Genomic DNA, 15,055 nt, shown 5'->3' with positions numbered 1-15,055 from the left:
GCTCTAGATACCATATGATATGGAATAACATGCCTAGATAGAAATAAGCCTAAGAAGTGAATAAGAACAATTAAGAAATGGAATTAAAAGACTAAAAATGTAAGAGAGAAAGGAAAGGAACACTAGTAAAAAACTGATTTATTATCGCACACATTATGCATCGGTTCACCAGAACCCGAAGCATAATATTGTGCGGTGGCATTTTTGAAATTATATCGACAATATAGGCCTCAGTTGCAAAAGAACTGCGGTAGTATACACCAGAACCACGGCCTATTGTCCCTGCAAAATTCTGACATTCCCGCCAAGTCACTCCTGAAATAAATTTACAGGGGAATAGGCCTCGATTCTGAGGGGAACCGCGGCCTATTGTCCTTGCAAAATTATGGATCGTCAGGGAATAGGCCTCGGTTCTTAAGGAAACCGCGGCCTCTATTACCCTGGTTTTCTAATGAACCAAGGTAGTAACATTTGATTATGTTAAAAAAATGTTACAAAGAGTGAACATTTTCGTCTTCCTCGAACGCGAACAGTTCTTCTTCTCCAGCGATTTCTCTCTGCAACTTCTTCTTCTTCTACGCCGTCGCGATCTTTGTTCCTTCTTCCTTACACCATCGTTGCGCCACCTTCGTCAATGTAGAAGGAATTCCTTCCTCATTTTTCATCACCTACCTTTGTATCCGATCAAATTTGGCTTTGGTCGCTGGAGTTTTTTTTGTTTTTTTAGTGTTTGGGTTGGTTTGATACGTTTTTTTATTGATTCGGATTATCAAACTTACATTTTGTTGTATTTTTTTGTAGGTATTGTGTTTCTTCTTTTATATTTGTTCCGTTTTAGACCTCGGGTTGTTCCATCTTCTCCATTATGGTGTGGTTTTTCACGCTCCCAGGTTTGTATTATTTTGTTTATTAATTTTCATTTTTTTAATTTTTAATTTTTTGTAGGTTGAATATGAATAATTATGTATGATTGAATTTTTGAATTGATAATTTTAATGCTTATTAATTGTTTGATTGTATGATTGTATTATTCTGTTTATTAATTTTCATTTTGTTAATTTTTAATATTTTGTGTGTTGAATATGAATAATTATGTATGATTGAATGTTTGAATGTGTAACATGTTTCGGTTGTGTATGTCGCAGTTCTAAAACCGAAGTGTATATTCAAAAACAACTGTTGTCATTTCCCTTCACTACACTAGTGGAAACTTATGAATTGGAAGGCATGTCACTTGAAAGGATCCAAGATAAATGCCAAGGAGGATCGTCACTTGTTCTCCAATAGATAAGACCCCAAAATTAAACTAAGAGACAAAATTTTATATCAAAGAAGTAATGCAATTGAATGCAAAACACTCTTTATATTCAAATTTTAAGGTGTTCAAGGTGTTTGTACAAAGGAGACCTTAGGTTGCTTATATAGTAGTAGGAGATGAAGTAGATGGAGAAAACTAAATGATGTGGGACTTTGAGGCTTCAAATCTGGAAACGACTCTCAAGGCTATTTTAAGTTCCACATCTCTTAATTCTACAACATCTTAAGGGTATACAAGCTACCTAACTAGTCTAAATATCAAAACTAAAACTATACATAAAAAAAACTTGCAATACAAGCAATTAAAAGGAGAAGAGACTTGTTTATTCTTCTTTCTGTTAAGATGAAGCTATGTGAAGTCTCACATTACTTACACCTTAAAGAAAAGAAGAATATATAACACTACAAAAAAGTAGGGCATTACCGAAGGCCAGAAGCCCTCGGAAAATGCCAAAAGCCGTCGATAATGGGTGTTTATCGAAGGCCTATCGGCGGCCAAAAATCCTTCGGTAAATCCCCTGTCGCTAACCATTACCGAGGGCTTTCGCCCTTCGGTAATTACCGAAGGCTTAAAGCCTTCGGTAATTACCGAAGGGCAAAAGCCTTCGGTAATTACCGAAGGGCGAAAGCCCTCGGTAAGTTCCGAAGGGCAGGAGCCCTCGGTAATGAGCATACGATGGTATTTACCGAAGGGCGAAAGCCTTCGGTAATGGGCAGACGAGGGCATTTACCGAAGGGCAAAAGCCTTCGGTAAAATGCAGAGCAGGTTTCAGAGAAATGGTTTCCCCTCTACAACCCAGACCTGTATAACAAATTTCATTTACAAACAGACCTGCATGTTTTCAAACACATACAAAGATGCATAATGTGCATCTCAAAGATCCAATCAATGATCAATATCCAAGGCACATCAAATAATCCACAGGACATCCATTAATGTATAAATAATGTATTTATAGTTCAAACATAAAACAATGTAACACAAGGATGTTGTAACATCCAAAGTCTGTAAGTACATCTAACATTGAATGATATCAACTCAAAATGTTCTAATATCCAAATGTTTGTCTAACAAGTAATAAGAAAATGAAACCTAATAATGTACATAACTATCATCAGAATGATTTTCATCATCCTGCTCCTCTATTGATGGCTGGACTGGTGTGGGTTGGACTGATGAGGGTTGGACTGATGAGGGTTGGACTGAAGTGGGCTGCTGAGTGGCAGCAGGTGATGAGGAAGGTCGTGATTGGGTGGGAGGGATATTTTGTACGTCCTGTGAGGTTTGAGGCAAGACAGTCATGACCAGGGCCTTAAAATTTGTAAACTCTGCTCTGAGATCAGTGAGCTCCTGGTCACGTTGATGGAGTTCCTGCCTGAGTTGAAGAACCTCGTCAGGAGTACTGGTGGAAGAAGAAGGCTGGTGCTTCAGAGTACCTCCTCTGGATGCTGTATAGTTTGCAGCAAGCTGTCCCGCACCATAGACTCGTCCCTTTTTCTTCCCACCAACGGTGTCGATCCAGCACTGCGTCCTACGAATGTCATCATCTGCATTACTGGCATCATCCGGTGTAGGAGCTGACTCATGTTCAGATCTAACCTGTGAAAGTCTCGTAGAAAAGTCTTCCTATTGAAACATTAAAAGCAATGTCAGGGAACGATAGTATAACATAAATGAACAATTACTAATAGTGTTATTTGCTTACATGAGTCTTCCGAGATCTTTCATCAACAAATTGATTAGTTCCCTTCCGAACATGAGTCTGTGCAAAGACCTCATCAACATGGACCGCCCGTCCTAGAGCCTGTGCCTGTAACATAATTAAGAATTACAAGCGTACATATGAAATACAATATACATAACTTGTGTATGAAAGAAAAAGTTATGTAATGAGATTATACCATACGAATGGCATGCTCATGAATGGTGATCGACCCACCAGTATGCAGGGTGCCACCCCTTTCAGACGCTCTGTTCCGCTGGGCTTTGGCACACTTATTGCGGAACTCTACTGTATTCCAATGGGCCAGTAAAGAGTTCCAAATGTGCTCACCCAGCCAATTAGGGCGCTGTGCTGCATTCCGGGCATCCCTAAACATCTCTGACAGCCAATGAGATGCTTTCATGTGGAAATTTCTGTGTATCTGAGTTTCATGTTCAGGTTTCCACTGCACCTTCATCTGTAACATTAAAGAGAACAAACATTGATTACAGAACATACTAAAATATTCCCAACATTAGTGTAATAGATTTCTCACCTGAAAGCGCTGCCAGAATGGCTTCCTGTCGTCCTTAGGTATTGCTCCCCAAGTAGGCCATGGAGTTAAAAACTGTTGCTTTATTGAACGTGTGATGGCCTGGGAAGCAACCCTAGATGGAATAAACCTGCATAACAAAACTCATTTCAATTACAATATGGTTTAAACATCAAATGATATCAACAGATTATAAACTTACCCTTTACCATAGGGCTCAATCCATGGTCGATCATGGAGGGGCGGGTCAAGATCTTCAGCATCACCACTTGAATCTGGATCACCAAGTGGTGTGACGGTCTCAGAAGGAGGTACAGAAGATGAGGAAGGTATAGAAGTAGGGTCAGAGAGAGGAGTGGGGGTAATAACAATAGGGGGAGGAGTGGGGGTGGCAATAATAGGAGGAGGAAGAGGGTCTGTGGCAGGGGTTGTAGAAGGGTGTGCTGCAGGAGGAGGAGAAGGGTCTACTGCAGTGGTAGTAGAAGGGTGTACTGCACGAGGAGGAGGAGTGGGGTCTACTGCTGGTGTAGGAGTCTGTATACTAGGGGTAGGAGGAGGCCCCACAGATGATGAACTACCGGGAGCAGGGGTAGGTAGTCTAGCAGGCACCCTAAGTACATACTTTGGTGCCTGCCGTTTCCTCTTTGTAGGCCTTGCTACCCCTTTTCCTTTATCAGGACGCTCTGAACCTTGTCCTGTCATTACTGCATTGAAATGGTTACAAACAAAGCGAATAAATATAAATAAATAAAGAAGGATGAATTGTTTTCAAAGTCAATGTACAAGTAATTGCATACAACTTAAAGATGGTATTTTAGATAATGGTAATGAAATGATAGTCCAATTTGCTACAATAGATGCCTATTACTACTGAAGTCGAACATGGAAGGCAATTTCAACACTATGGTCATAGGCATTCAATAAGGGCATGCAAAGACAAGTCCTCAGTATTGAAATGCATTAAACATCCTAAGGGGTTGTGTATTAAAGTTGGAGGAGACAACTTATTACACCTGAAGTTCTCATGTCTAGAGTACTTCCACATATTTTGTACGTTCTAAGTGTTTATAGTATTTTTACCCTTCTCATTTCATTGAGAATGTGTGTAGTACCATAAGATTTTAAATGACTACTTAACTTAATCAAGTTGTAGCCTAATAAATGAAAGACAATATACATGAACATACAATATAAAGATGAACATAATTTAGGCAATCAAATATCTATAGAAGCATGGATATATAATACATATAAACATAATTTAGGCAATGAAATAGCTATAAAAGTATGTACTGACAATCACATTAGTTAAAATACCCAAAGTATTTATGTTCTAAAAACTCAAACTTTGAGTTTAAGGTAATTCTTTGCTTTTGACATGTTTCCTAGCTTCATTCCACTACTACTTTACACATGGTAGGATGTTCACATTACTTCAAATAAGTGTACATTAGGTGTGGTTGCAAATTCTCACCTTTTAAGCACACTTTTATACCTTCCAACTACTCAAAATTTTAGTTGTACCTAATTCTTTGCTTTTAAATAGTTTCCTAGGTTTATTTCACTACTTTAGACATGTTAGGATCTTCACATTACTTAAATTTAGTCTACATTAGTTGTATTTGCAATTGTTCACCCTTTGAACACACTTTTTAGGTGCTAAATACTAAAACTTTTAGTTTTAGGTTATTATTTGTTTTTCAGTACTTTCCTACCTTGATTTCACTAAGTTATACTTGTTAGGATGTTTACATACCTTAGAATGAGTCTACATTAGGTGAAATGACAATTTCTCACTTTATAAGTACACTTTTATAGGTACTAAAAAATGAAACTTCTAGTACTAAATAGTCAAATCTTATATTTCTTTGTGTTTTCGAATTGTCCACTCATTTCTATCTTTCTTTTATGTTTTAAAACTTGTGTACATACTTCTTTTACTGTTTTGGTTACTACTTTAATACAGTTTGCATTATGACCACTTTTAGTGTATTCTACTAACTAGTTATAGGTTCTAGGGTGTCATATTTTGAGTTCTAAGTTGTTTTTGTAGTGTGACTTTCTCATTAGCATTGATTTACCATCCTAAACTTGTTGTTGTGAAGCCTAATATATATGTATGTGTGTGTGTGTATCCTGGATGAAGACTTTGGTGCTGTTTAGTAATTTTGTGATAATTTTGGGACATGAGCTATAAGCAGCTTAGAGAATTGTTCTCAGCTTTGAGGGGATATGATGGGGATAAAAGTCCCTTGTTTTTCATTTTTGTCTCGTCATGGTTGGGAGGATCTAGAATCATGTATTGTGTTATCATAATCAATTTTGTTCCATTTGTAATAGCTTCAATTTACATTTTTTTATTTACACAAGTTCTGTACTTTTACTCTTAATCAAATCCCCAGATTTATTTTGGCTGCTATTTTGTTTGATATATATCCTACCAAAACAAAAGTTCAATAATTGTAGGGAGTGTTATCAATGGATGAGAATTGAAATGGAATAGTTTTCACTACGTGGTGGGGTTGCTCCTAAAATGAAGGTTGGCTTTTGGTTTGATTTGGATACATTGTCCATTTTGGGTGTGAAGCTAAGTTACCTTGCCACATTTACCCAGCCAAAGTGGTTGTGAGCTAGGCTGCCACTGCCTCAACTTAATAAAGTGGGTCACTACTCATTACTAGGCCTTTGGATTTGATATATGCTTCATGCTGGTGAGTGGTGAAATGACTTTCCCTTTTTCTCTGGCTCTCTTGCTAGCTAGCTGTGTTCAGTGGTGAATTAGTTAATTCGGTTTTCTTTTGTGTTTATTATTACTGGAGAAAAAGGAGGAATAGTGAATTCCATATGAGGAAGAGTTTGATCATTCATCACGCATCATGATCAAACTTCAAATGAAACATATGGTCAACCAAGGTTGACAAAAACTAGCAATCATATTCAATCAAGTGCATTTAAAGTATACAAATATCAGAAGGGGTATGTTAAAGTGAACCTTGGGTGATAGATTTTCCAACCACTGACAGTGGTTGAAATAATATTTTAAACTCAGTTTTGGTGGTGTGATGGAGTGATTTAACCACATTTTTTTGGCCATAATAAAGTCATATTTCGAATGCTAGAAGTTTCTATGTTGTGTGACAGTTTCAACAAGTTTAAAATGTTGTTTAAAAGTTGCTAGCAGAGTTCAATTACTGATATAATGGGGTGAGTGCATAATAGTATACTAAACCATCAATTTGGAGTCAAAATTGGGAAGTGACAAGGTGTTCTTGAGTAACAGTATGGATTTGACCGAATTCATAGTTATAACAACTTTAAAATCACTAAATTAAGTTGTTGGAGTGATTAGTTTTGACCTACAACCACTGCTATGACATTTGCTGTCTTGAACCACCAAATTTTGACAACTCTGGCCTAAATCTATAAGTCGGGGTCGTTGGGGGAAATACCTAGCTTTACTAAGTTTAAAGTTATTGCTCATCAGTCTGGAAGTAGGATAATTATATTATTCTGAAAGTTGAGATGTGCACAAACAGAGGTGGAAGATTTGCACAAACAGATGTGCTTAATCTGATTCACTTATAATTGCTGAATCAATTGCTTAAAGTAGATGGTATAATGGTTGAAGGGGATGTCAAATTAAAGAGGAAAATTCAGGTCATGGCACATACTGAGATGTATTTTACAGAGCAATTGTAGTTCTAATGTTAGTGAAATATTTTCTGTCAACTTAAGAAGAGTTCAAAACTATGTTCAAACTCTGGATTAGCTCAACATTAACAATTCAGGGGAATTTAATCCTTCTACATCAATACATCCTTCTACATCAAGTAGTAAGATTAAAGATAAATCAATCCTAAGTTCAGTAATGAATTTGGGCATCATACTTTGCTTGAGCATGTGAAGAACAATATGGAATTTTGTAACACTACATACTAAAACAGAACATACAAAAACAATGATTGAGTTCAGCCATTACCTTGAGATCAGAGAGACCAATCACAGCAGCACAGTCCAGTACTTTAGCAACACCAACTTCTACAATTGAAAGCAAACTTAACCATTTTAGACAGTTACATGTATGAAACTTTTATTTAAAGTGAACCATGGTCTACAATCATGACAAATCAAAGCTGAATGCATCTTTACTTACTCACCACAGAAATACATTCACTTAATAAGACATTTATTCTTACAAAAGATAATTTAGGACAAATGAGTACCTTCAATCGTAAAAGGCTGCAAGAGGATATCACCTACAGCTCTAATTGCTGCTAATACAGTTCCACCTGTGGCCACCAAATAATAAATAATTATAACATGTTTGCTGGACTGAACAGCACCAACATTCAACTCCAAGCAATGATTTCATTTCTAGATCATATTTTACAGAAATTACTTCCCCTAAACAAAGATTAGGCATCACTTTCCAAACCAAATCAAAGCAGTGGAACAATTACCAGTTTAAATTGACAGACACAGCTGAAACATTCTAACAGTCTTGTTCATGTGAGTATTACTTTCAACTTACTGTTGAACCTAAGTCTAGTACAACAAGATTCATGACCAACACATGCAACTACCTATATTCAAATTATGCAGTTATTATTGTTTCAGTGCAACTCACATCATACAATTAAACTCAAGAGCAATCCCAATTTTCTCCTATAATTTTGCAAGTAAAACACTCTGCCTCATTATGCAGATTGGCAAAACAGTGTCACATTCTTGCTTTGTTGTAGGTACCTCATGCATAAGGCATTGCCTAGGAAAGGGATTGTTCTTTTTAATATTGCAATATTAATATCATACATTCCATGTAAACATTGATTTCATATTAGAATAATACAAAGGCTGAAGCATCTTTCCCATTAGGAGTACATATGCACGCTGGTGCTGTCTCCATCTGAAACAATAACGAGGAGATAACTTGGTGGGGTCCACATCACGGGAATCTGCAGAACAAGTAACAGAATGACACCCCTTATGGTCATTTGGCTCACTCACACCATTCCATGTATGGTATCTGCTCAGTACACTTGAAAAAGCCTTCACAGTCTGTGTAACCTCAAAACCACCAAGAGAATTACACCTCTCCCACACAGCCACTCTTATAGAAAAACTTCTATCAATTGTATGTAATTTTGTGAAACATTTGGAAGATTACAAATCAGTAATTTATTGACCCTTTTGTTTTCTATAAGCTGCATTAGTTCCTATGTTATATTAATTAGACCTTTTCTTTGTAGAGGCAAACATCAAAATCAGTGGGGGTCCAAACATGTACGAAGAAAGTTGTTGGTTTGATCTGAATGGGATGGTGGCAGAAGACTGTTTTTCCTAGATGGTTTCAAAATCAGAGGCAGTTATGTCTCTGACTAGCATGCATCCCAAAACACCCTTGGGATGGAAAACTTAGCCTACACATCTTCCAGTGGAGAAGATGCTTCTGCTGTTGTTATGTCTTTTTCCTAGGAAAGGTTGTTTTAAACGTAAAGAAAATGTCAACTTTCAGAAAAATATCTTATTTTTATACCCAGCAGTGATTAAAGCTAATGTCTTTGGGTATAAAGAAAGTAGAACTCAGTGTTTGATTTTGTTCTGTATTGTTAATTGAAAAGGATAATATTTGTTTGGTAATAATATATTGTAAAGATCCAATATTAGATTTAGATAAAGAAGATTGAAAAACAGATTTAAAAACCTTTGGTAGTGAGCTTTAAACCTCAAATCATACGACTGGGTTCAGGCTTAGAATTATCCATCTTTGCTCAATGGAGGATATCCTGAATATACTATTTTTAAGAGAGAATAAGTCCTCCATCAAGGATGGAGAATATGTCTACCATCAATCCTTGTTTTGATTGATCTACATTTTAATTAACTGACACTAAAAAAAGGTTGTCACTGAAATCAAGTTTTAATGCACTATATGCAGTGCAACTTACTTATAAGGTTATAGGTATTAGCTACAGGACAGAGATATCAGTGTCCATGTAGGACATGCTTACCTTCCTTAGGTCTATACATTAACCTTGACAGGAATATAACACCTTCTATAGTTATGGGACAGAGATATCTTGAGTATTTCGGTACTTATGCTATATCAAATTGGCTTTTTAGGTGTACCAGTACCTTTTTACTCTCAGTGAGTAACTCTTTTCAGTTTTCATAATCTACTCATATTAGCTTGCTTTAGTTTTAAAATGCCTAATTCTAAAAAATGCATTACCAATCAAAATGCCAACTATGAACAATTTTTCTATACCAAATCATATTGCACAAAATAATTCAGACCATACATTTAACAAAGTCAGAAGAAATGCTTCTTAGCTTTCATAGTTCATCAATGCAAATAACAACTTACCTCGACGGTAGCCCCTTCGATAGCCTCTGAAGCAGTAATGGAAGACCTTGTCACCCAGCGACACTGCCCTGGTTACGCCGCCTCGTCCATGCCACGTCGTCCGATATCCTCCGTCGACAATGGTAGCCTTCAACTCAGCCACCCACCACCTTCCTCAGCTCAGAACACTGCAAAACGCTACAAGGAAAAAGGTTACACCATTGACGCGTAATCCAAAACAGTAACAGGAACACAAAATGAGATGGGAGAATGGGACACTTCACCTATAAGTTCGGAGTGGAGAAGAACCGTACCAAGATTGTGCTTAGGGTGGGAAGCAGTCTGCACAAGCCACCCACTGAGTTCGTCGATGAAGTTAGGGCAGAGAATGTGAAGATTGGAGGGAAAACGGAGTTTTCGCGAAATGCTTCCCAAATATCTGACTTTCTAATTTGATGAACGTTACCCACTTACCGACGGTCGTTTGCCTTCGATAATCACTCAGGCCCATTACAGACGGCCAAAAGCCCTCGGTAAAGTGATGTAACACAAGCCCTCGGAAAAGCCTTCGGTAAATTACATTTACCGAAGGCCAAAAGGCCTTCGGTAATTAACCGTCGGTATTAATTGATTTTCCTGTAGTGTAAGTTTCTTTACAACCAAACTAAGAGAAAGAAACTAGAAACTAGAATAGGCAAAATACAAGCCTAAGAAAACCTATGCTATTTCTTTTTATGCTCTTTATCACACTTAAAACTCTTCATTCTTATCTCATCTATGATCATATCAGTAAACAATCTAGACAATTGTCTCGGGTTGAGACCAAAACCGGTTAAAATGTTTGTATACCAGAAGTGGTTAGAATACTTATATACCAGTAGTGGTTAAACTAGGACTAGTTGTAATTGACTAGGTGAACCAAGAGTGATGTTAATACTCGTTGTAAACCTGAAGAGATCAAACTAGTGTAATCTTTTTGAAAGTTTGTAGAATCTCTTAAGATTTCTTAAGAGAGAAATAGACGAATCTCAGATTAAAAAAACTAATATAAAATTTGTGTTTTATTACTTTGCTTCTTAAAACGTTTTCCTTTCTACACTCTTTAAAAAAACCAATGTTTTAAACATCCTATTTAAATAATTTGTTTTTAAAAATACATTAGGTGATGCTTTGCGAAAAAAATTATTTAAAATACTATTCATCTCTTTTTTGTTTTCCTATGATTTTAATTTATATTAGAGATAATGTTGGTATAGTTTACGCTAACTTTATATTTATTAAAAAATATATCAATGATATGATTGGCTTAGTCGACACTTTTGTTTAGTTTTTTGGAAAAAAAAATCAATAGTAATTTGGATTATTCAAAATAGCTTATGAAGAAGACGAAGAAAAATAAAATATTGAAGATGAAGAAAAATAAAATATTGAAGATGAAGAGAAAGGTATTAATAGTAGAGATAAATAATGATTATGTAATACAAGAGGGACAAGAACCAGAATAAGAAGAATGGTGTATATTTGTGGTTGAGTGAGGATGTACATATATGGAGTTGGGAATGCTTCTCCCATGAAGATGGAAATTCTAAATGGAGAGTTGGAGAAGGAGGTTCATTGAACAATGTACATGAAGTTAAACGCCTTATATATTAGGCTTCAATGCCGACTCTTTAATTTCTCCCCTCTCTATATAAATTATTAGATAAAACTAATTACATTACACATGAATTTTAGCTTATGTCCATTTAGAGTGGGCTTCACCTACTCTTTAATTAACATTTTATTTTTATTTAGTTTTTCAACACAGCCTTAGCCTAGTTGACGCTACTTTTTTAATTTTTGATCTAAAATTTAATATTTTATTGTCTATCTAAACTGCTATAATTGAATATTTTATTTTTAAAAATTTACTAAATGCTAATGTCGGTCTGAGCAACGGTATTTTTATTACTTTTAATTTAAAGATTTAACTTCTTAGTGTTGTTTTAGCCCACTCTAATAAAAAAAATTTATTTTTTAAAATTTATTAAATAGTAGCATTAGGCTAACTCAAGTTATTTCTTATTTTTAATTAAAAGAATAACTTTTTAACATCGATCTAGCTCACTTTAATTCACTTTTTTTATGTTAAAATTTATGAAATGTTAATATTGGTTTTAATTTAAAATTACTTAATTCACTTTACTTTTTTGTTCCATCTTTTAGCATTTACACAAGTAGCTTCCGTGAGGCCCATAGTCAATGAAGTAAGCCTATAAATACTGCATTAATGATAATTTAAATTTAATTTGTGCATTTAATCCAAATTTGATCTAAACTCTATATGACCAAGTGCTAACTTGATTGTTGGAGAATCTTCTACAAGCATCTCCCTCTCGATAGCATGAGGTTAGGAGGATGAATACGAGATAGTGTGGAAGATTCTTAAAGAAAAGATATCTTTACACATATTGTAAGAACATAATTATTTGCATTCTTATAGAATATGTAATCTAAAAAAATATGATTAATAATTGATTAAGTGTTTCTTTAACAACAATAAATATAATCATATTTTCTAAACCTATAAAAACTAAAAAGATAAAAAAGTATTACAAGTCATAGGCAAATCGTGTAGAGTCACGATTTAATATGAAGAAATCATGTACCCTCGTAACAAATTTGCTAAGTCAATAATTTAAATATTGGTCAAGAATTGACCTATTAGAAATCGTGTGAGGAAAAGAGTTTTGATAGTAAGTTGTAGGTGAATCACACAATGTCTAATTTAAATTAAAAATCATAGAGAGATGCACGATTTCAATTAGGAATGTTGTTAGAATTAAACAACTTTCAATTCTCTTGAATTTTTCTCTAAGTCATATAATCAAAGAATAATTCACTTTTAATTGTCTTCAGTAATTAATTATTTGAAAATTATAATCAATTACACAAAAATCTTAATTTTGTTATGTAACTATCAAAAAATCTTCGAGGATTTGATAAGAGTATATACTTTTATCACCTTCTTGAAATCCAACTCTTGAGAGTAATATATGTTTAAGTTTGTCTATTATAAATTCAATAAGATAGAAAAATTATTCCATACCTATTAAAAATTGATGTAAATCTTTTTATTCAAATTTCATTTCACATTTTTATTTTAGATAACTAAAATATTAAATGGTGCAATGGGTGCAACTTCAATCCATCTGTAATATACAAAAGTCGTTATAACCATTGAGTGTAATATATTTCCACGAAATTTATGCATTCAATATACAACTTCTTTTTAAAAGAAAAATTATATCCTCCCTTCACGACTTCATCTTATTAGCACATTATTAACAAAATCAAAGTCATATTATTCCTCAACGATTTCTTGGTTCTTCTTACGTTAAAATTAAAATTGTCATTTTATGAATATTTTATAATATAAAATCGTTGGTAAATACAACTTATCCATAACTCAATTTTTTTTAAGAAAAAATCTATTTATTCTAATAATTTTGGTAACAAATTAACCAACGCAAGAACCTCGTTACTTATAGTAGTACAATTATAAAATTTATCTTTTCTTCTTACATGAGACAGTAATTATTATGTGAGCGATTGTTACTGTTAATCAATAAGTGGGGAAGTTGGATGAGTGCAATTATTCCTAATACTCTATACTTAAATATTTAATTGTAAAATTAATTCATGGTGTAGGTAGCTGACGTCAGAGTGCAACCCCTTTACGTCATGTGGTGACGTCACTATGCACTCTCGTTGTCAACCTCCATTGGTTGTCTCGCACGTGGCGTTGGATAGTGCAAAAGTTGGCCTTAGCACTTGCAGTTGTCTCCTCGACACTCCTAATTCTTTATTAATTATACTAATAATAGATTTCACCTAGGTTAAGAAAAACCATGACCAAAAATACCTAACCTCGGAACTGGTCAGGTTTGCCATGGAGATCAAAAGACCTTTCCATCACAGAATGGCCGCAGAAGCATTTATCTCCAAACGCGATTTTTTCCAAACCAACTTATTGGTAAAGCGAGTGCAGATGAAGAAGAGTACTGCCACGAACATCACACTTTGCTGCAGATCTTCCCTTAACCTAACCCTAATATCTTTCAAAAATACCACCATGTTGCTTTCTACCACCTTTTTCTCCTTCTAACGCCTCTGGTTTCTGACATGAATCTGGACAAAGGTTACGACAAAATACGAAAATTTTAATGCTGCAAGTGCTTCAAGATTCAAGATGTGGAGGTAATTCATTTTATTACTTTTGTTAATATATCTTTCATTTCAGAGAAATATTATTTTCGGAAAATGATACTTGAACAACCTCTTTTGACAACATTTAGACACGGGACAGGTGTCTAAATGGGAGTGATCCACGTGAAAAATTAAAATGAAAATGAAATATGACGTGGAAAGGGAGTGGTAAGGGGTTTTTGTTTGGCGTTTGAAATTTGAATTTCATTTTTGAACAATTGTAGAGAGAGAAGCGAAGGTTGAGAGAGAGAGTCTAACCTAGAGAGAGCCCGAGAGAGTTGGAGAAAGGGAGTTCGAGAGAGAGAGGTCCGACAGATTGCTTGCCGGAGTGCCGCCGGACAACGTTGAAGGCCGTCGGAGTGCCTCAACCCCTCCAGCCGGTTCCGATTCACGGTCACCGCAGCTCCGACGTTGGCGAACGAACCGAAGACGACGTCGTCTTCCCTCTGGCCCAGCGAACTAGGTGCGCGTTCTGAGTCTCGCTTCGTCCCACCTGCTTCCCTCCCTGTGTCGGAGTGCCGCCGGAGCATCGCCGGAGTGGCAACTGTACGGTGGACGAAAAAGAGGGGTTTTCCGGGTTGTTAGTCCCACCCACACATTTTTCTTCCTGTGTGTTCCAACCGGCACACGTTGTGTTCACTGAAGGTTCGTTTGTTTTATTTCAGTGGAATGAAGCTTTAATCTATGTATGATGTTGTTTGTGGATGATTTTGGTTATGTATGATATGTTGTTTGTGGATGATTTTGGTTATGTATGATATGTTGTTTGTAAGCTGTAAAAATATGACTTGTTCGATGACGGTGGAATGTTATTTATGTATGATGGAGGTGGTTTGTTAATAGTATTTGTTGGATGAATTAAATGTGTGGTGATTGATACTATGGACA

At 35.5% G+C, this 15,055-nt stretch overlaps 1 protein-coding gene across 1 annotated transcript; it reads right to left on the bottom strand.

Moving 5' to 3' along the window:
- Positions 1–2,350: 2,350 nt before the first annotated feature.
- Positions 2,351–4,275, bottom strand: LOC148195382 (uncharacterized). Its single transcript, XM_088093834.1, has 5 exons — positions 3,776–4,275; positions 3,577–3,703; positions 3,220–3,498; positions 3,024–3,128; positions 2,351–2,944 (listed from the first exon to the last, which is right to left on the bottom strand). The coding sequence occupies exons 1-5, from the start codon at positions 4,273–4,275 to the stop codon at positions 2,411–2,413; spliced, it is 1,545 nt and encodes a 514-aa protein (XP_087949960.1). The 3' UTR covers positions 2,351–2,410.
- Between the last annotated feature and the right edge of the window lie 10,780 nt (positions 4,276–15,055).

Source organism: Vigna umbellata, chromosome 7, assembly GCF_029865625.1.
Source record: "Vigna umbellata cultivar VRB3 chromosome 7, Vumbellata_1.0, whole genome shotgun sequence".
Taxonomy (NCBI): Eukaryota; Viridiplantae; Streptophyta; class Magnoliopsida; order Fabales; family Fabaceae; genus Vigna; species Vigna umbellata.
Note: the sequence above shows the minus strand (reverse complement) of the source record. Positions and strands in the feature narration are given on the sequence as shown.

Bases quoted from the DNA above. Each gene is read 5' to 3' on its own strand.
- LOC148195382 (XM_088093834.1), bottom strand. From the start codon at position 4,275: ATGACAGGACAAGGTTCAGAGCGTCCTGATAAAGGAAAAGGGGTAGCA. The intron at 3,704-3,775 runs GTAAGTTTATAA...TTTGTTATGCAG, and splicing joins ATTGAGCCCTATGGTAAAGG to GTTTATTCCATCTAGGGTTG. The intron at 2,945-3,023 runs GTAAGCAAATAA...ATGTTTCAATAG, and splicing joins AAAGATCTCGGAAGACTCAT to GAAGACTTTTCTACGAGACT.